Source organism: Cheilinus undulatus, linkage group 2 (assembly GCF_018320785.1).
Source record: "Cheilinus undulatus linkage group 2, ASM1832078v1, whole genome shotgun sequence".
In the NCBI taxonomy this organism is placed as follows: Eukaryota; Metazoa; Chordata; class Actinopteri; order Labriformes; family Labridae; genus Cheilinus; species Cheilinus undulatus.
The window spans coordinates 17,565,602-17,586,192 of NC_054866.1; the positions used below are offsets into that span (position 1 = coordinate 17,565,602).

The window sequence follows — 20,591 nt, forward strand, 5'->3', positions numbered from 1 at the left end:
TGTATGTGACTCTTGTTGCATCTGCAGCCTTGAGTGGACATTTGAGGAACAGCAGTTTTTTGACTTTGGCTTACTTTTTAACCATGTGGGTTGTGGATTGGCTGCAGCATAGCTTGTGCACCCATGCAAGCACGGGTTACACCTGTGGATGTGCCTGATACAGCCAATCTTTTTGACAGTCTTTTTCAATAATGGCAGAGGATTATCAGACCAAAGAGACTTAAAATAAGTCACACTGGACACTGTGTGACTGCATGTTGTAAACAATCAAAAGGCAGGTGACAGCCAGCAGCAATATTGCTATGTTTCATACTACTTTTTCACATGGGGTCAGGTAGGTTTGGATGGCTTTTTCCCTCAATAAATGACACCATCACCATTTAAAATTTGTATTTGGTGTTTACTCAGGTCATCTTTGTCTTGGGATATAACCTAATTTGTCTGATGATGTGAAACATTTAACCCTCTGAGCTCTAAGCTACTTGTAACATTTTTTCTCTCCTGAACTTTATGTCGTTTAAAGCTTGTAAAACATCAACCCTGTGGTGCAGTCAAGCTGTGGTGCACAGTCAAGCTATTAACATCCTCAATACTTGTATTTACAAGAAAAGTCCTTGCGCCTTTTTGTATAGGCTATTTTTGAGCCATCATTCAGGGCTCAGATCACAGGCTCTCTGTCTCTCTTTCTGTCCATTATGATCTATTCAGGCCATCTCCTTCGTGATCTAAATGTGCTCTGTTTGGCTAAGAATGATGTCAGCCTTCCATTGGTTGTCAGCAGCCCTTCACAAAGCGTTGTTGGAAACAATATGGTGGCTAATGCTCAGATAGTGATCAAAAATTGATTAAAAAGACATTCAATATCAGAGTTACTGGTGTGGATTCAATCTTCAACGACTCTGGAAAGTCAGCAAAGTTCCTGGCTCACTAGAACCCTTACAGAAGGGCAACAAAAGCATGGATAGCGTCATTAGAACTGCACAATGGCAGGCTGCAAGAGGGTAAAAAGTAGGTGGCTTTGATTTATGGTCCAACACTGCCAGCCTCATGGAGTTGTGACAGATTTGCACAAAAAAGAGAGAAATCTTGAAGGGGCAAAAACTTTTTCACATCACTGTAATCTGAAAGATTGAATTTGGGATTAACTGCTAGGCTACATTTCTTGTCTGTCACTTTTTAAAAACAGAGGAAATGTAGGGGAAAGGGTCACCTGAAGCTTTTTGTATTTTTTTTTTTTTAATTGAAACAAATCTAGTTCCCAAAATTATGGCCTTGAAATACAAAAATGAACAGCCTACATTTTAAAGCAAGACACAGTATTACAATTCAACTATTAAAAATATTATTAAAAAATTAAATGAAATAAAGAAAAGTGCTAAGAAGATGGACGGATAACTGTAGCAATAAATAAAACCCAATAAATAAGTGGGACACTATGCATTTTCCCTTACATTATTAAGAAAACATCTATGATGGTTTTCCACAAGGTTCCTTTGAAGACCGTGGAGAGGTGTTTTTCCCTCAGTTCACATGTATTAATAAACTTTTTGCGAGAAATGTCATATTGTTCATCATCAAGTCAGTTTTGCTGCCCTCAATATTGTACCTAAATGTTACCAAGAGGGGGCAAGTTAAGGCATCATGGTTAACATCATCCCAGAATGCACTGGCGTACAGGGGAGAAACAGATTGCCTGTTGTTTGTATTTCAGCGTCACAAAAGGGGCAGTATTTTATGATAAACACTAAATCATTCTCTTCACTTGATTGTTCTAAATGAGAGTAGGAGGCGTCTGTGAAGGCAGTAACCTATTTGATCAAAGCCGCCATTTTGGATCCCACGTCATTGGTTTCCACGGTGGGCTGATCCAACGCTGCTCTTCCGGTGGAGACGTGGCTCTGTACTTCTGCCATATTAACGCTAGCAGCTAACAATCACACAACTTAGGTTCGGCTGTTTATTCGCACCGTACTATCTTTGAGTGACTAGAAATCCCCAAAACAAGAAAAGGACAAGACACAGAAGATCGCCGTGCACTAGAAAGAGACCAAAATGGTGAGTGACGGTCGAAAATGTGTACATTTCTCTGTCTTTAATCGGGCCTAGCAATTATAACAACATAGGCTAACCTGGAAGGTAACGAAGCTAAGAATCGGCTAGCTAGGTTCTCCTATATTGAAATGAGAAAATATGGCTCGTCATCTGGCTGTCATTGATAACCATTTGTAAAGTAACGGGAATCAGGTAAAGACTGGATAGTGTTCATATCAGACAGACTGAAATTACACACGAGTTTGCGACAAATGAGTTGCAGACATTGCTGACGTTAACTTAGCTAGCGCTAGCTTTAGCTCCTGTCACTAGCATGATTGAAGCTAACGTTCCCTGCTGTCAAACGATCATTAGCAGGAAAAACACTTAACCGCTCTCATCATAGTCAAAGTAAATATGCATTAACATCATCAATGCATGCCATCGGCTGCTGTATGGCGTTTCTGAAGTGTCAGTGTATATCGTAAATGTTCGTACGTATCAAGTTCAGAACCACAGTGGGTGTCTTTCATTTCTAACTTTAGCCATTGTCAACGTGGAATGAATGCACTTCCTCAAAGGAGAAACATGAGTGGAATAATCAGTTCAATAACGTTAATGTCCCTATATCAAACCAAACCTGCCGGTTTTATTCACTATTATTGACAGTTTACTTTTGTTAAATGTACCTCCAAAGCTGTTGTTGACTTAACTTTGAGGAGAATACCTCGCCAACACTAGGGATGCAGACTTAATGGCATTTTTATTCTTAACGTGAGATTAAAGATAAATAGTCTTACTGAAAATAATATTACACAAATAATTGCACAATGCAAAACAATGATGGAAAAAATGTGATAATTGTGTTTATACAAGTAGAAGGAGTAAATATTGTCAATGTTGCAAATTATCTGCTTCCTTATTGATATAAACCTCAAAAAAATGTTCTTAACATAACCAAATATTTGATTTTTAGACACAAATGGTTTCTGTCATTTAGAAAATAAAACTATATCTCTAAGATGACTTGGTATAATCTTATTACCTAAATATTTATTTTCTTCAATATATATTAAGTTATTTAAATAAAAATATTTAGAAAACTAGAAAAGCAACAGGGAAAGGAAGTTAAATAATGACATTAGCTTATGTCATATTTGGGGTTTTCGGGATCCTCTCCCAGGAAATTTTGGGTACTGACACTTTTTTTCTTCTTTTGGAGTTTATTTTTATTTTCCAATCTGTAATTAAAGTAAAGGGACACTTTAACATCCTCTAATTTATGCATGAATGTAATATTTCACATTCTAGCAAGAATAAAGCTCCATCATTCACACAGTGGTCTGATTATGTCTGAAAGGTGAACCTTTAGATTACAGGAATAAGGTCTATTTTTTCAAAAGGTGTTCACTTTTAATTTTTGGACATTTTTGTTTTATGAGTTCATCCACCATAAAAATCTGACCTTTTAAGACCATCCACAGACATGGAGAACACATTTTAAGGGATAACACTGCTTCTGTGACCTGTTGATTCCTGACTATATGGTGATGAACTTTAACCTATTTAGTCTCTGTCTCAGTCACTGTCTGTGGAAATAGGGTGTTTCTATTTTATTGGTATCAATTCATTATCAACATAAGACTTACCAAATTATTAGGGATGCTTACACTTTTTGAAAAATACGCTGGAATCAAGACATAAGTGCATTGAATTTTAAATAATTTATAATTAAATGTATAACGTGTGCAGTTGGAAGAGAGAGAGAGAGAGAAGGAAAGCACCAAAACAGGACTTGAATCATGAAGCCTGGCTGTGTTCTGTGAAACTGTCAGGTCCATCAGAGTAGTTCATGAAATCCTCTGAAGTTTGCAGACACAAACTGAGCTCTTTCTCACACCAGCGAGTCATACGGGCAGCGCATAAACTCGGAGACCTGCGTAGGTTTACAGGTGCAGGCATCGTCCAGTATTTGTTGTGAAACCATGGGCAGTGGATGCATAAAAACGCAGGACTCGTGCCTGTAAACATCACTGCATCAACTCTTCTTCCCTCGTGATTTTTGCGCCTCGAATCATGCATGTTACGTTTTAATAGCAGCGAAAACAAGTGCATTGTGCCAAACAAATAGAGGTCCGTGCGAAACACAGCACACTGTGCAACAAATGGCGCGATGTCCAGGATTATAGCATGGGCGTATGGATACATGACTGATTTAAGCGAAGCTCAGGGCAGATAATTTGCCTCGAGGAATATTTTTGAATCGAGTGATTCAAGGAATTGTTTCAGCTCTAGTTTAAACTAAATTATGCAGTTTGTGACATGCAGAATACATGCATATGAGTGCGCAGATGGTCGAGTTGTTTAAAGCGCTACCTGTGTACGCAGGCAGCCCGGGTTCGAATCCGGCCTGTGGCCCTTTACAGCATGTCTCTCCACACTATTCCTTGTTTCTGAGTCTAGCCACTGTCATCCTCTTGCTAATGAAGGCATGAAAAGGAGGCCAAAATATAAATCTTAAAAAACAGAATACACACTTCTTTCTTACAATTCTATAGATGACAATTTATATACAAAAAGTTAAAGGTAAACAGAAAGAATAAAAAACCAACTAAAAAAAACATCTTAATTCCTGTACCTGGTGAAAATCATCTCTTTCTGCCTCTGTTTGAACTGGTTTATGTTGAGACATTTCTCATGCTCCACATTCTGACTCCTCCATAGTTTCACTTTACAAAAAGAAATTCAAAAACTTGTCTTGGCCATATTTAGGATCACCAGTTTCATCACCATATGATATTATACTAATTATTTGGGCAACAACTAGACATCTGGCAATATCTCAAAGTCTGTCATGATAAGGCTGCAATTCAATTTAGGCAGCCTGCAATTGATTTAAGGTGACATCTTGTACCCGTTTAACAGGGTTACATTATTGCTTGAAAAATGCAATTTTAGTAGGCTATGTTTTGACAAGTCTATGCTGGAGTGTTCCTGACCTTCAATGGGAAAACAGTCTATTATGAAAAAATGAAAACCCATTTCACTGGAAGTTGCCACATTTTTCATGTTTCAACGCAAATACATTTTTTATTTTTTTTTGTAAATTACTTAACATTAAATGCCCCTGATAATTTTCTAAATTATGAATTTAACTGTACATATTGTGATTCTCCATGATGAATTGTAAACACCAGATATCTTTAGTGCTAAGCATTTCTGTCTTTTCCCCACCATTGTAGAACAGGAATTTCATCTGAGTGATTAAGACTAGAAACAATGTATCATATTTGTCTAGATATGTTTATTCTATAAACACATAACAAGGACATGGTCAGTCACATTTGCCAAATGTCAGACATGCAGTTTGTTTAATAGCCAGCTGTACAAAAGATGACAGAAAGATAAACAACCACTGGTAGGTAAATTTAAAAAATCAATAAATAAGACAAATAATGTAATAATCCAGCATTTATACTTAACAAATGAAATAGATTATCTTGTGGTGAATTAGGATATTACTAGCTATGTTTACATGTGCAATACTTCTTCAGTCCTTGTAAAACAATTATAACTGGAGATGAGTACTGAAATCCAGCACCAACATGGCACCAGTGCCAACACGTCAGGTATCTACTGAACCAATTTCAGTTTTTTCATTTGATCGGCCAATGCAGTTTAACACAGTTTCATAACAGAGCATGAATCTGCACAGAGAGTTTATGGCAATTGCTAATTTCCAACTCTTGTCCCTAGTGACATTCAAAACAAAGATTGAGGTGCCACCTTTCGGTACAGCTTCATTCCAACACAAACCGCCCATCAGTCCAAATGAAAGGCACAAAATTCCTTGGATTTAACATGATTAATTTAGTCCTACACTTGTTTTAGTTAAGAAAAGCATAAATGCCTGTATTCATTCAGCTGCTGAGTAATGTCTCTGCTCTATGCCTGTGCTTCTTTATTTTATTGACTTTATGAGTTGTAGTATGAGTCTGACACAGCACCAGTGGATAAATGTTGGGTGAATTTTTGCTTCAAAAAGTCACAACTATTTATTTCTCCTATACTATTCTTATCTGGCATCTTTTGAACAACATTTTTCTTAATTATCTAAGCCTATGGTACCACACACCCTTTTCAGTGTAGTGATGGATTCATATGAGCATGCTACAGCATACTGCTCTTCTAGTGCAAAAATAGAGTAGATGGTGCAGATCTTCCTGAGTATGTTTAAGAGAAATCCCTCTTTATAATGATCTGGATGGGTTATCTTATTTGTCTATATACACTATGTTGCCAAAAGTATTCTCTCACCTGTCTTGACTCCGTATGAACTAAAGTGTCATCCCAGTCTTAATCCATAGGGTTTAATATGACGTCTGTCCACCCTTTGCAGCTGTAACAGCTTCAGCTCTTCTGGGAAGGCTTTCCACAAGGTTTAGAAGTGCATTTATGGGAATTTTTGACCATTCTTCCAGAAGTGCATTTGTGAGGTCACACACTGATGTTGGACAAGAAGGCCTGGCTCTCAGCCTCCGCTCTTATTCATCCCAAAGGTTTTTTATTGGGTTGAGGTCAGGACTCTGTGCAGGCCAGTCAAGTTCATCCACACCAAACTCTCTCATCCACATCTTTATGGACCTTGCTTTGTGCACTGGTGCACAGTTATGTTGGAACAGAAAGGGGCTATCACCAAAACTGTACGCCGCAAGATGACTCCAGCGTTCATCAGCACTATAACAGACTAATGTAATCACAGCTGTGAGCCTGAATGTTGAACTAGACTGCAGGGTTTTAGCCATTGGCTACATGCAGGATTGGTGAGTTTTGTGAAGGTTTGCTTCACCCTTAATGAGGAAAATAATCATTTAATAATCAGCAATAGTAAACATAACACAGAAAATGTTTCAGAACTGTCCATACACTATAAAAGAGTATTTCACGACTTATGTAGGCTATTTTTGATTTATTAGTAAAAGTTTGAATGAAGTCCTTTTCAAAATAAAACAGTATGTTAAATTTGACTTTATATTGATTTTATTAAAAATCCAATAGAACAGTAGGGCTCCAGTCAGTCTTACCCTTAGTAGTAGTCTTACCCTTAAAGGCACAAGTAAATTACATTTGAATAGTTATATTCATAGTTATTTTTTTAAATTACATTTTGTAACACTAGATGACTGAAAATATAAAAACACATGACGTTGCCCTTCTCACCCCTGCAAAAAATGGATTCTTCCAATGAAAGTAGCACGTGTGATTGTTCGACCAATTGGATCTTGGTTGGACATGAGGTCATCGACCAATTAATCGACCAGTGGACTTGAGGCTGTCAGCCCTATGGAACAGTCTATTTGAATCACCAAACAAGTGTCATTTGGAGCCGAATTTAACATTATACAGCCACTTGGAGGACATTTCAAAGTATCACGATATATATTGTGTGTCGGGATATAGCAAAAATATATCGGGATATAAATTTTAGGCCATATCGCCCAGCTCTAATTCAGAGTAATAAAACATACATTTGTTTTGTTGCATAAGTTTTGCTTCCTTGTTAGAATCTCTAAAGCAAGGGAGCTCATCAAAATTGGAAGAAGGACTTAATAACTTGTGGCCAGGGTCCATTCAAAGAGTAGGACAGTGGGTTTGTTTAACTTGCGGTGTCTTTTTTGTGTCTGCAGGTGCTGTTGGCAGCGGCGGTGTGCACCAAGGCTGGCAAAGCCATTGTATCGCGGCAGTTTGTCGAAATGACTCGAACACGTATTGAGGGTCTTCTGGCTGCATTCCCTAAACTGATGAACACAGGCAAGCAACACACCTTTGTGGAAACAGACAGTGTCCGCTACGTGTACCAGCCTCTGGAGAAACTCTACATGGTCCTCATCACCACTAAGAACAGCAACATCCTGGAGGACCTGGAGACCCTCAGACTCTTCTCTCGTGTGGTGAGGAAACATGGACCTGACTTTCTCTTTTTGCATTGGATTAGAAACAAAATTATATCTGTCTTTGGTGATAAAGAGTTAAAATCCTTGCAGTGGCAGTGACATTGACTGGAAAAAACATTCAGGATAGACATTCACCAAGTATTTTTCCTGACTTCCATATATGAAACAAGATGGGGAATTTCAGTCAGACAAATTCATCACTATTATAGCGAACTGGGTACTTAATAAACTTTTTTGAATTAAACTAAGGTACAGGAATTTGGTTGTGAGCAGAAAATTTACATCACAAAGATAAAAGTTGTGGCATTGTCAAAATTGTTGCATTTATTTTATACTTCTCAGGTTATCTAATGCCATTCCCTATGAGACAGTAAGTAAACAGAACAACATATTTCCAACATTTTAAGACACATCCACGTGTATAATCACACTGGGTCCTAACTAGGGCTGAACAATTTGCAAAAATAATTTAATTGCGATTTTTTTCCCCAAATATTGCAATTGCAATTTAATCTGGATTATCCTTGGGTTGATCTTGTGTATTTTTCAAAAAATTCAAGCAATAAATTATTCAAAATAAGACCATGTGTACTGAAAACGATGAAATTATTTCAGAAGCAATTAATCCATAGTAGCATGAATCTGAATATGAGGGTGGAACAGGCTTTAAGCTATAAAGGAGACAGCTGGGGTGGAGGAGGTGAGGCTGGCTAACAGCTGATCGCAGCTGAGGTGTGACTATCATGAGGTAATGCTAGGATTCATCAGTTTTAGATAGAGTGAGCTAACTAGTTTTGCTCTAATGTGATGTCATTTGCTTAATTGAAGGACACTATCATTTTATGACACTCATTTTGATTAAGAAAACCATAGCCTACATAAAACAAAAAAAGAGGATTTTTGTAAACCATTATGAAAAATTGACACTTGAATGTTTGCATAATGTGCATAAAATCTCTGCCGCTACAAAAAATGTATTAATTAAACTGGTGTTTTGACACATTTCAAGTTAAAGAAATATTGCAACTTCTGTGATTTGAAAATTGCAGCAGGCCATATTATGACTTAATCTAATTTGCGATTAATTGCCCAGCCCTAGTCCTAACTGATGTTTATAATGTAAATTAAGAAATCTTTCTGTTCTCTCAAACACAGAGTGATAGTAACTTCATAAGAAAGTAACATTAAAGTTAAGTGATTAAAAGAAAACCTGTTACCTAAACTTTTCTTTAATCTTACAGTCTGTAACAGTCCATGCAGTTTGGTGCTACATTGTGTTCTACTCCTGACTGTAACAGTTATCCCCTCATCTCCCTCCATACATTGCTGTCTTTTCGTCTGTGTCATATCAAACCACTACGTTAATACAGACACGTTTTGGCTCGTTAAGCAACCAAAGAGAACTACAGTATCTACGGGAGGAATTATTAAGCTAATTGATACTTGAGTGTAACATCATTTAGACTACGGGACTTTGTAAAATCTCGAGTCCATCTGACTCAAGTTTGAAGCCCTCGAGGGATTTGCAAGTCTAGCAGGGAGCGGGATGGGTGTTCGTGAAATGAGGCACAAGTTGTACCCGCTTTAATGTTCCCCCGGAACATATTACCCAGATATCTGTTCCTCTTTCTAAAAATCACAGCACTCAAATTCATATAATTTCTGCAATTTCCGCGTTAAATTGTAAATTCCGTTTTTATTGGCCAATTCTGCGATTCTGTCCACATTTCGATTAACGTGGAAATCATAGGGCCCTACATAATGATAGTGCATTTCTCTTTAATAAGTTGTAAAATGTCTGAAATCTCCTTAGGCCCAAAACAAGTAGAAAAGCATTAGCAGTTAAATATTACAAAAAATATGCATTTTAAGTCTCTATGTAGCATCAAACATGACTGTGTGAAAACATTTTGTAAGAATTGACTCCACTGAAAGTAGTACAGATAAATAAACCTGTTTTTGATACATTTGTTTGGCAGGCACTCTCTTTCCTGTCTTTAGAAATCTATTTTTCAGTGCAGTTCCTGTCTGGTTAAAGTTACCTAGTTACAATCATTGTTGCTTTGAGATTTGAATCTTAAAGTATGTTGATTTGATTGAGAATTTATTTTCAATTCAAACAAATTCATAGATGATTCCCTATTTCTGATGAGGTGATAATTTCAGCATCTGCTCTAGTCTGCTGTGTACTAAGGGGCTGCTATAGTATTATTTGTCATTAAAAGACATCCTATAATGTGTTCAAGATGATGCTTTTTTAAAAAAAATTTGATGTGGATTTTTATTCCAATAACTAATGACAGTAATAAAGAAAATAGTAATATCTGCTTCAGTTGCAAAATATTTTAAATCAAATATGTGGGCTGAAGCAGGAAACTGATTTATCAGACACTTGTCTTTGGACAAAAACATCATAAATCTATAGCCTTTTCTGTAAATAATGTTGTGGGACAGCGGGTGTTATGTTTTAAAAGTGACTGTGTTAATTGGTGACTCTTCAGCTGAGAGTGTCAGGGGCTTTCGTATAACAATGTTAAAACAATGAACATTTTCTGTTGTGTCTAATATGCTTAGGAGATGGGGTTCTTAGGTTTTTAGTATTACCAAGACAGATTTGACGCTTGGTCACCAGCTAACATTGTCACTTGTTAAACCCAAACACCGGTCTTTGACATGAAACAGACAATAGTTAATTTTTGTTGTCTGTGTCGGTCAGGAATTGTTGGCTGATATTTTTATTGTTATTCACTCTAGGTTAAAGAATATGTATGATTTGAATTTAGGCACATGAACCGTTCCTGAAGCAGACTACATTACCTAAGTTTAGTGTGGTAAGCAGATATGTCAGGATAGGCGTCCACTTACTCGAGGCTGCTTAGACAGTACAATCAGCTATGTAAACATTACCAACAATGAGGGTTAGTGCTGCTAATGCTAACAGCACAGCTTATGAGCCACATGTCGGTCCTTCCTTAGGAAATTACTCGCGCCAGTTCTGCTGTTAAAAATGCACTCAAGATGTAGCCTAATACAATATGTTTAAACATATTGGTATCCTGAAAATTTTGAATCAGTTAAGAATGGTAGAAATAAACATCTGTGATTATGGTGTGAATACATTTTATTCAGCACCTCTGTTGCTGCTTATGCCAGGCGGTGCTGTGTATTTTTAAAGCTCTTTTGAAGGCCTGTTTCACTGGGTGTGGGGCAACTGCATAACAGCTGGGTCATGGCCTGTTTTTCATTTTGGCTTGCATGCTAATAAGTTTAAATGGCTTAAAATGTAAATGCTCTTTCTGTTTGTCCTTGTAAGAGTAAAAGTTTGGCATTCCTTTGGAGAAACTTACCTGGATTGTACAGAGTATTTTTATTATGATTTTTAAAATGGGAATTCTTTTTTAATTTGAAAGTATAGACGCTCCATTAAAAAGCAGTGTATTTTCAATTTGCTGACAGCAGGTTGTAGTTCTGTCTGTTGTTCTCAAAAAATGCACGAGTCTTGTCTCTGTTTAAAATGTTTACATATGATGAAAATATAATCCAAAGAGATTGCTTTGTTTTTCCATTACTGAATGCCAACATTTGAAACAAGCAAAATGTAACATTTCTGGTGGAATTTATTGCCATTAGCCTTTTTATGACTTTTTGAAAGTAATCCCAACTCACCTTTGACTATGCTAACTACCAAGATGTATTTATTGTACATTTTGTGTGTTTAACAGAGGTAATTAGTAACCTAAATTGCAAAGTGGGAACACACTTTAAACTTTCTTCAGACGTTATATTTGTGCTGAATTATGTCTACATGAAAAGTGCTTTACATTAGCATTTGATCAATTATTAGTTCATATTGATGCATAGACGGCATACCTGGGAAATGGGAGTCTTTACCCACAAAAAATGAGGAGGAACTTTAATAATTTAGGCCAAAAAAAAGATTGATTCAACAGTGTCAGGATTTTTGTTTTGTTTTGATTAAAAATGTTACATTGTATGATTACTTGACTTGTGATAAAGTAGATCATTCAAGCTGTTTGCTGACTGCAGGCTATTTTAAATATTACAATAACTTCTCTGGTGGTCTGTTTCTCCCCTACTGTCTCAGATCCCAGAATACTGTCGTGTGCTGGAAGAGAGTGAGATATCAGAGCACTGTTTTGACCTGATCTTTGCCTTCGATGAGATCGTGGCACTGGGCTACAGAGAGAACGTGAACCTGGCTCAGATTCGGACCTTCACAGAGATGGACTCCCATGAGGAGAAGGTTTTCCGTGCTGTCAGAGAGGTGAGTTCTCACTTTGGTGCTTTGTTAGATGTGGTCAAGTTTAATGGTCCTATGGTGAATTATTTTAGTTGTATTACTCACTTTGACTGTGTAAATGCATTGCATTACAGATGTCAATAAGATATGTCTCTTTGGATTAGGTTTCTGGTGTTTTTTTCTTGGTTTTAACTGAAAAAACGGTTGACTTAATTTTGTTTAATAGACATTAGGCTACAACAGACAATTCTACATTTTGTTTAATTTTGATGCTTTGTCCTAATTAATTATTATGGGAAATAACATAAATTAACCAAGCTTTAGCTGCACTACTACACAAATGTTCTTTGGAGTAACGGTATTTACAGCCACTCCTTTGACCATAAGCCATGGATGGATAACTGAATGTTTATTGATATTTTGTTGGTCCACAGACTCAGGAAAGAGAGGCTAAGGCAGAAATGAGGAGGAAGGCCAAGGAACTACAACAGGCTAGAAGGGACGCTGAGCGTTCAGGAAAGAAGGTGCCAGCTTTTGGCGGCTTTGGCAGCGCTGGCATGACCAGCGTCTCCTCAGGGTCCATCATCACAGACACCATCGTCGAGCCTGAGAAGCCCAAGATCACACCAGCTCCAGTCAGGTAAACAACCAACCCCCCACAAATGAGGAACATTTCTTAAGTGTTTTAGATGATGATGTCCTTTTTTCGATGGAATCAAAGATGGTGTTTTTGTTTCTTTTCAGACCAAGTGGACCCAGCAAGGCCCTTAAACTGGGTGCTAAAGGGAAAGAGGTGGACAACTTTGTTGACAAACTCAAGTCTGAGGGAGAAACCATCATGCCCTCCACAGGAAAGAGAGGCTCAGATGTATCTAAAGTTCTACCACCACCAGTCAATGTGGAGAGGTACAGACCAGTCATCATAAATAATATGATTAAATACTGCCTGCTCAACTGCAGTTGGTAATTTTGATTTCCTAGGGCCTCGATTCTTGTTACGGCAGGGAACTTGATATCTTTGAGTGATTTAAGTTGAGCTTGTTTGCTAGGATAGACAAATTACTAGGTAGCACTGGTAGCTAGTTACTCTCTGTGGTGTACACCTTCATCCAGATCTACTCATAAATTGGCCAGGTTGCCTTTTGCAAATCACTTTATCAGCTAAGTCAGCAAAGTCAAACGCTAGATACATTCAGCTAGGTGCTTGAGAACTTTCCGAGTGAATATGTCAGTTGTCTACTCTTCTTTGTTTATTGACTGCTTTTTGGATTGTTTTCCCTCTAGTGTACATCTGCGTGTGGAAGAAAAGATCTCACTTACCTGTGGTCGTGACGGCGGCTTACAGAACATGGAGGTGCTGGGTCTGGTGACGCTTCGGGTCACAGACGATAAGAACGGGCGCATCCGCCTCATAATCAACAATAACGACAACAAAGGACTTCAGCTGCAGGTACATCTATCACATACATCTTGACTTGGGGACAGAGGATGTGTTTACAGGACACAAATAATAGGAACTCAAGCCTGATTAAAATAAAAAGCTTCAGGTAAATGTATCATTGGTAATCCATGATGTAGGTTCATTTTTATAAAACTGTTGAACACAAGCACCCAAAATCACGTCCTACATGTGTTTGTTTACAAAACGGGCAGTCATTTTGTACTGTGACTCCAGTATGCTTACCAAAACCAAGATTACAGCTTCTTCAGCAATTCATTCAGAAAATTGAGCAAACGATACATTTAGCATGTTTCATATTTTTGGGTATGAAAATACTCAGATCACAGATTTTATTGCCATTTCACCAGTTTTATAATATAGACAATTTTTCTGTAAAGTCTCTTGACCTTTAAATTTCTGTGATATTATGGATTAAAATTATTGATAAATGTCCATCAATACAAAATTTCTCTTGAGTTTAAGAAGTTTTTGTCCATTTTATCTTGTCAGACACATCCTAATGTTGACAAGAAGTTATTCACAGCTGAGTCAGTGATCGGCTTGAAGAACCCAGAGAAATCCTTCCCTCTCAACAACGATGTCGGTGTGCTCAAGTGGAGACTACAGACCACAGACGAGTCTCTCATACCTCTAACCAGTAAGTACTGAACGAAGAAGTAAGCCTGATGGGATGGTGCAGTTTGTTACATCAGACTTAAGAGAATGTAATTACACAGTACAGTCAATGTTATTACTACTGTAATGAATATGGCTTTTCTGTCTGCTACAGTAAACTGCTGGCCTTCAGAGAGTGGTAGTGGCTGTGATGTCAACATTGAATACGAGCTGCAGGAGGAAAGCCTCGAACTCAACGATGTGGTGATCAGCATTCCTGTACCGTGAGTATCTCCATCAAACAGATGGAGACACACAATTCATTTTTTACAAATCTATCAAGGACAGAGTTTTTTCTGTCAGAATTTGAGGCTTTACTACTCCCTGAAACTGTAATTGTTGCTTTTTAGATCGGTGTGTTTGCTCTTAGTGATGATGTGTTTTGTGGGCAGATCCCAACTGATGGCAGAAATTTAGCTAGTTGAGGCTTGTGGTCAGTTTAGATGAAAAATTCCAGACCATCTGAATGCCTTATCCAATTTTATTTTTTTGGCAGCAGAATGTAAGTTGTCTTCCTTAGCAATAAGCTGAGGTTTCAAGATCTGCATTTACTGTTGGTTCAGTGGGTCAACCTATCCAACCTAGTAGCCAAAGCTACAGTGGATATGTTGCAGTGTGTTTTTACTTGATTTTCTTCCACTATTTTTCTGCCACCCACTATATGTGCATGCTACTGCTGTGATGTAATTGTGACGTCTACTCCAAACTGGTGGAAGGAGACAAAAGAATACACTCTCTTTGTTCATATGTCGTCATTTGCTCAACAGAACTGGTATTCTCTTTTTTTAATTTTATATTACATCCCCTTTGAGACAATAAAGCACAAACACTGTGAGAAAAACTCATAAAGCTCTGTTCTGTCTGTTGTGCTGACATGCTGCTGTTCCTCTTCACAGGTCTGGTGTGGGAGCTCCTGTGATCGGCGATCTAGATGGAGAGTACAAACACGACAGCAGGCGAAACGTCCTGGAGTGGTGCCTACCTGTCATCGATGCCAACAACAAGACGGGAAGCCTGGAGTTCAGCGTCGCCGGGCAGCCCAATGACTTCTTTCCCATCAACGTGTCCTTTGTGTCCAAACGCAACTACTGCGACATCCAGGTGGGTAACTGGAGCCTTTCAAAGGATTTTATATCCAGTCCAGCAGAACTGTTGTGACAAAAATGCACGCTGATGCCCTTTTAAAACTGTCTATGGCACCTTTATAAATTTGATGAAACACCTGCCAAAAATTCCCTCTGCCCTCTGCCTTTTATCACCAGAATGTATTAAAAATCTCAGCCATTTATCTCACTCTAGAGTATTCATTCCCAAAATCTGGGTCTCGACCCACAGGTGGGTAGTGGTAGATTTTTTTGGGGTCGCCAAATGAGTTGTCAGAGTCTCTTCTGTGAAGTATTTAATGCCTGCAGTATTCATTAAAGCCACATGGGGGAGCTCCATCCTATCACACTTGCCCTCTCCACTATAATAAAACACCAGACAAGACTGTAGCATCCACTAGATGGCAGCTAGTGGAGCCTATGTGACGGAGGTGAATTGGCCTCTTCCAGACACATAAAACAGAAAGTGCCAGGTCAAGACCAGGGGTCCGTTCAAATAGTCCATTTTGCTTAGGAATGTTCCTAACTGAGTGAAATGACCCGGAAGTACTTTATTGTCAGCCATGATAAAGGCCGTTCAAATTCTCCAACTGAAAATGAAAGGAGCTTCATTACTTCCTTTATTATCTCCTTTAGCCTAGGAAACACTGGACCATCCTTTACCAAAGGAGAGATGAACAGATGACCCACAATTCTTTGCGTTAACTTCAGTCAAAGTGAATCACCTGTTGACCGCTCATCAAAACAAGCGATCAATTTGACTGTAACTTTACTAGCCCTGATTTAAACTGTAAAATTCACTGTCAAACTTATAATTCATTAGATAAACAGAGGAATATTACAGACATGAAAACTATATCAGTCTACTTATGATAACGATTTCATTCCTTCTCATTTCCAAACGGTAAACTGATCAGTCAGTATTTCAGACTGCATTTGTTTTACTACTATGAAATATTAAAGTAAATGTGATAAAAGTTTGTAAATCAAATCCAATTCAAGCAATAAAGTTGGCATGCTACCATAATGTGATCATTATAATTATCATAATTATGAATATAAGACATGGTTTGCAGAGCTTTTTACAGAACGAGCTGAAAGAAAGACGGAGTAGACTATTTAAATTAACAGAGACAAGAGAATTAAAGAAAAAAAGGACAGGTAGGGAATAACACAAAACTATTCAATATTGTTGTGAAATAAAAGGTCTTGAATATTATTCATCTAGTCGTATTGACTTAGCAGACAGTTCAGATTAAGAGTAAGTTTCTGCTGTTCTGGATGTTCACAGTCTCAGTTCCTTGTCCTGAAGAGACTTTATAAAAATCTTAATGAGCTCAGATTTATCACTGATGATTTCACGTTTCATTTGCTGCACATAAAAACACGGAGAACCCACAGAGTGGTAGATGCGAATTTTGTAGTCCATCAGCGTTAATTTGAAGTTTTTACACTAATAACACACGTCACGTCCATAACATCCAACCAAGGGAAAGTGCAGTCGGACTCCCTAATCACTGCTGTTCTCCGTTCCTATCCTCTTACTCCCTCCTTTCCTTGACCCTGTGACGTTTTTCACCGAGGTTAAGGAAAAGTGGATAGGACAGGACTTAGGAGGTAATTTTTTGGTCTTTTTGAACGGACCCCTGAGTATCTGGCATTAAAGTTAGCCAAGCTAGCACCAGCCATTAGCTCAACCAACCAGCTTAGAAAAGCACATAGGTTGTGATGCTTTTGTCAAACATACTGCATATGTAATATTAGCTACTGATTCATAGATTAGGTCCGTTTTTGATCGGTTCACACTTTCTTGCACCTTCAAAAAAGTAGTTAACCAGAAAAAGGTTTGGGAAACGCTGCTCTAGAGTATACATACAGAATGCCTGAAGATATTTCTCAGAGACTGGCACAGCTGTCTGAGTTGTTTCAGCGCTTAGTTACATTTTTGAAGAGGTGCACATGGACTCTGTAGGTAGGCTTCTGTGTAGGCTTTTAGGGGCTACATGGACCTACACTGTATACTCTGGCCCAGATTAGATGCTTGGTATAAACAAGGCTCTATGCTCAAACTGTAGCACAGCTACCCATCACTAGCCATATCCTGGGAGTAGAGGCCTGACCTGCGAAGCCTAACAAAATATTTAATAAAGCTGATTAAACAGTCTGCTAACAGAAAAAACCTTGTCCTCCATGACGACACACTAATGAAGCTTATGTAGCTTAAGTTAACATTGCTATGTAGCTTCATTAGCATAAGTTACATGTGCTGACGCTAAGATTGCTAAAGCTATGGTCACTTTGTTGGCTTAAATACAGTAGTACCGTTAACTATGTAGCTAGCATATCTACGTTGTCTTTTACTATCAAGCTAGAGCTAACAGAGCCACAGCTTGTGTAAACACTTTTAAAACCCTTTTAAAAGCCTCTGTTGTGTGGTGATCAATGTTTTTTCTAATCTCCTGACAGCACCACAGATACTTTTGAAACCTGTTTTACAGCAATACTGAATTATACCTAACTAAAATAATTAATTTTTACTTTATTTCACTTCATACCATGATCTCAGTATTACACATTGGGCCAGATCCTCAAAAGGATTGCACTGCTTTTGCGACCGCTAAACCTGAGCAAATGACAGAAAAAAATAGCGTGCAATCCTCAAAGCATACGCATAGGGTGAAATGCACGCAAACTGAACCCAAACTGCACTGCCACTCCTCGCTGTGCTGGTCCAATTTGCATGTAAAGTAGGGGATATTCATAAATTCAGCGCAAAATTGCCCCCTTCCTATGCAAATGAGCCTCATTGCAAATACCATCTAGTCCTCAAAGACCAGCGCTAATTGCCACAGGCAGTAAAGCGGTGCTATTTACCGCCAGTGAGACCTGTGTATTAAATTCGCGCAATATCTCTTTCTCCCTCTCTCACTCTCTCTCTCGTTCAAAATGATTGCAAATTGCTCTCAATTGGTGGTAACTGTGGAGCATAGCCTATATAAGGGCTGTCATGCCAGGACTCTGCGGTAATCATGGCAGCAGTGATTGTAGCCAGGCGAAGGCACCGTGGCAGGTGAGATGGCAGGCGCGCACAAGCAAGGATTTATCGGAGGAGAATATCACTTTTTGATCTCAGCGACAATGAAATCATCTGCAGATACCGGTTGCCAGGCCGCATGATCCTTGCGCTACTAGATGACATCAAGGATGACATTGAGCCTGCCACTCAGAGATCCCATGCTTTACCTGGCATTGTCAAATTAGTAGCTACATTACAGGTTCTTTTCCTGCCTGTCTCTGCCATTGTCCTGTCAACTGTGATCTTGGAACAGAGCCACTTATATGCCATGTGGCTTATTGCAATCAGAGGCGCAAATATCGCTCAGCTGCCAAACTGTGTGGGCGTGTTAGCACCTGCATATGATTAGAGCAAATTCTTTTGAGGATAAGGTGCTAAAACAGGGCAGATTGCGTGAGCTAATTCTGCGCAAATAACGGCGCTATAAGCAGGAGCAATCCATTCTTTGTGGATCTGGCCCATTGTGTTATTTCTCATATCATGCAGGTCTACAATAAAGTATCTGACATGTGGCTTCTTGTCTTTCTTGTTTCCTCTCATCCAGGTTACCAAAGTGACTCACGTAGACGGCGACAGCTCCGTTAGATTCTCTTCAGAAACCTCCTTTGTTGTTGACAAATACGAAATCCTGTAAAAAAGAAAATATTCAGAGAAAATTACAAAAAATAAAAAAAATCACCAACGGGGGATAAAAGTCCAAATCTATGCTACAGAGAAAGATTGAAGATTTTCTTGCCTGCCCACCCTGTATACTATTTCAGAGACTGTGTACATCGACAGGACTACGCCTCCTCCTGTGGTGGAGCAGAGCAGCGGTGGTGTATTTATATGTTTGTATGAGAGAGGATCATCTATATATAGAGTAAATTGAGCAGGAGAAACCAACAAACACACAAACAAACACAAAATCCCACACTGATGCTGTTGTGTTGGCTGAGCAGAACTGTTCAGAGGACTTCTGAGTAAGTAGAGGATGACTGCGGCGGTCATCTTCATCCCGAGGCCATGTCAGCCTTCACTCGAATTAATGAGCGCTGGTAGTTTAGCATCCTCCACAACCTCGTCTTCTTCACACTTCATTGACAAATCTTTAACAGGGGTTCTTTCTTTTATTTCATAGCCTCTTATCCATAATAACTGCAGAACTGTAGCTGTGTCAATCATGGTAAGCCTCTTTAATCCATTGTGATTTGATTATTGATATCTCACTTCTTTTTTCTCTCTGTGGTGAGGAGTTTTTGGTCCTTTGCTGAATGAAAATCTGGCTCTCTGCTTGGTATACTGTCTGTTCTGTCAGCAAAACCTGTTTCATTTCTAATATTTTTACTCTTTGCTGTATAATTTGTTGAATGTTTACCACTCATCTGGATTTTGAAGTTTTGACAGTAAAGAGCAGGATTTTCCCTTCATGTTCACACATTACATCAGCATTATAATTTTATTTTTACTGTGACACCATTGCAGCCACTCCTCACTTTGTACAGACGTGATTTTCTCTGGTCCATTTAAGTCAAAGGATCAGCCCTCACATCTCACAGAGCACAAATACTTTGAACGCAGCCCAGAAACAACATCCAAGCCCCTAATCTGACATTCCTCTAGATTCATCTAAGATCTGAGGAAGGAGAAAATGTAATGGCATCACAAACACACATAGCAGGGATTGTGCTGTAAAACTCTGCTGTTCATCCACCCAGTCATCCTTTACTTACATTCTCACAGAACATCATTATTCAACATGTAACATTTGTCTGTCATGTTCTTGTTTGTTTTTGTTTATCTTTTTTTTTCATTTGTACTCCCCAAATTTCAATTTAGCGATGGTTGTGTGGACACGGTTGGGGTTGAAAATGACTAGATTTGAGCATTTTTAACAAAATTTCTGAAGGGGAATCTTAACATTCCAGTGTACAATTAGAAAAGAAGAATCTTTAATGGAATAAAATGTATTATTGAAAATGTAATTCTGACTCTGATCTTTTTGTTGGTAGTGAACTCAGCACCAGAACCCCATATACCACTTATGTAAAAAATGGATATTTAAAAAAGT

The 20,591-nt window shown here is 38.4% G+C and overlaps 1 protein-coding gene across 1 annotated transcript; it reads left to right on the forward strand.

Moving 5' to 3' along the window:
- The first annotated feature begins 1,861 nt into the window (after positions 1-1,861).
- On the forward strand, positions 1,862-20,505 carry arcn1b (archain 1b). Its single transcript, XM_041808349.1, has 10 exons — positions 1,862-2,055; positions 7,719-7,982; positions 12,091-12,270; positions 12,681-12,886; positions 12,991-13,152; positions 13,531-13,696; positions 14,198-14,345; positions 14,478-14,586; positions 15,259-15,463; positions 19,086-20,505. Exons 1-10 carry the CDS (start codon positions 2,053-2,055, stop codon positions 19,173-19,175), a joined length of 1,533 nt encoding a protein of 510 aa, XP_041664283.1. The 5' UTR covers positions 1,862-2,052; the 3' UTR covers positions 19,176-20,505.
- The last annotated feature ends 86 nt before the right edge of the window (positions 20,506-20,591 follow it).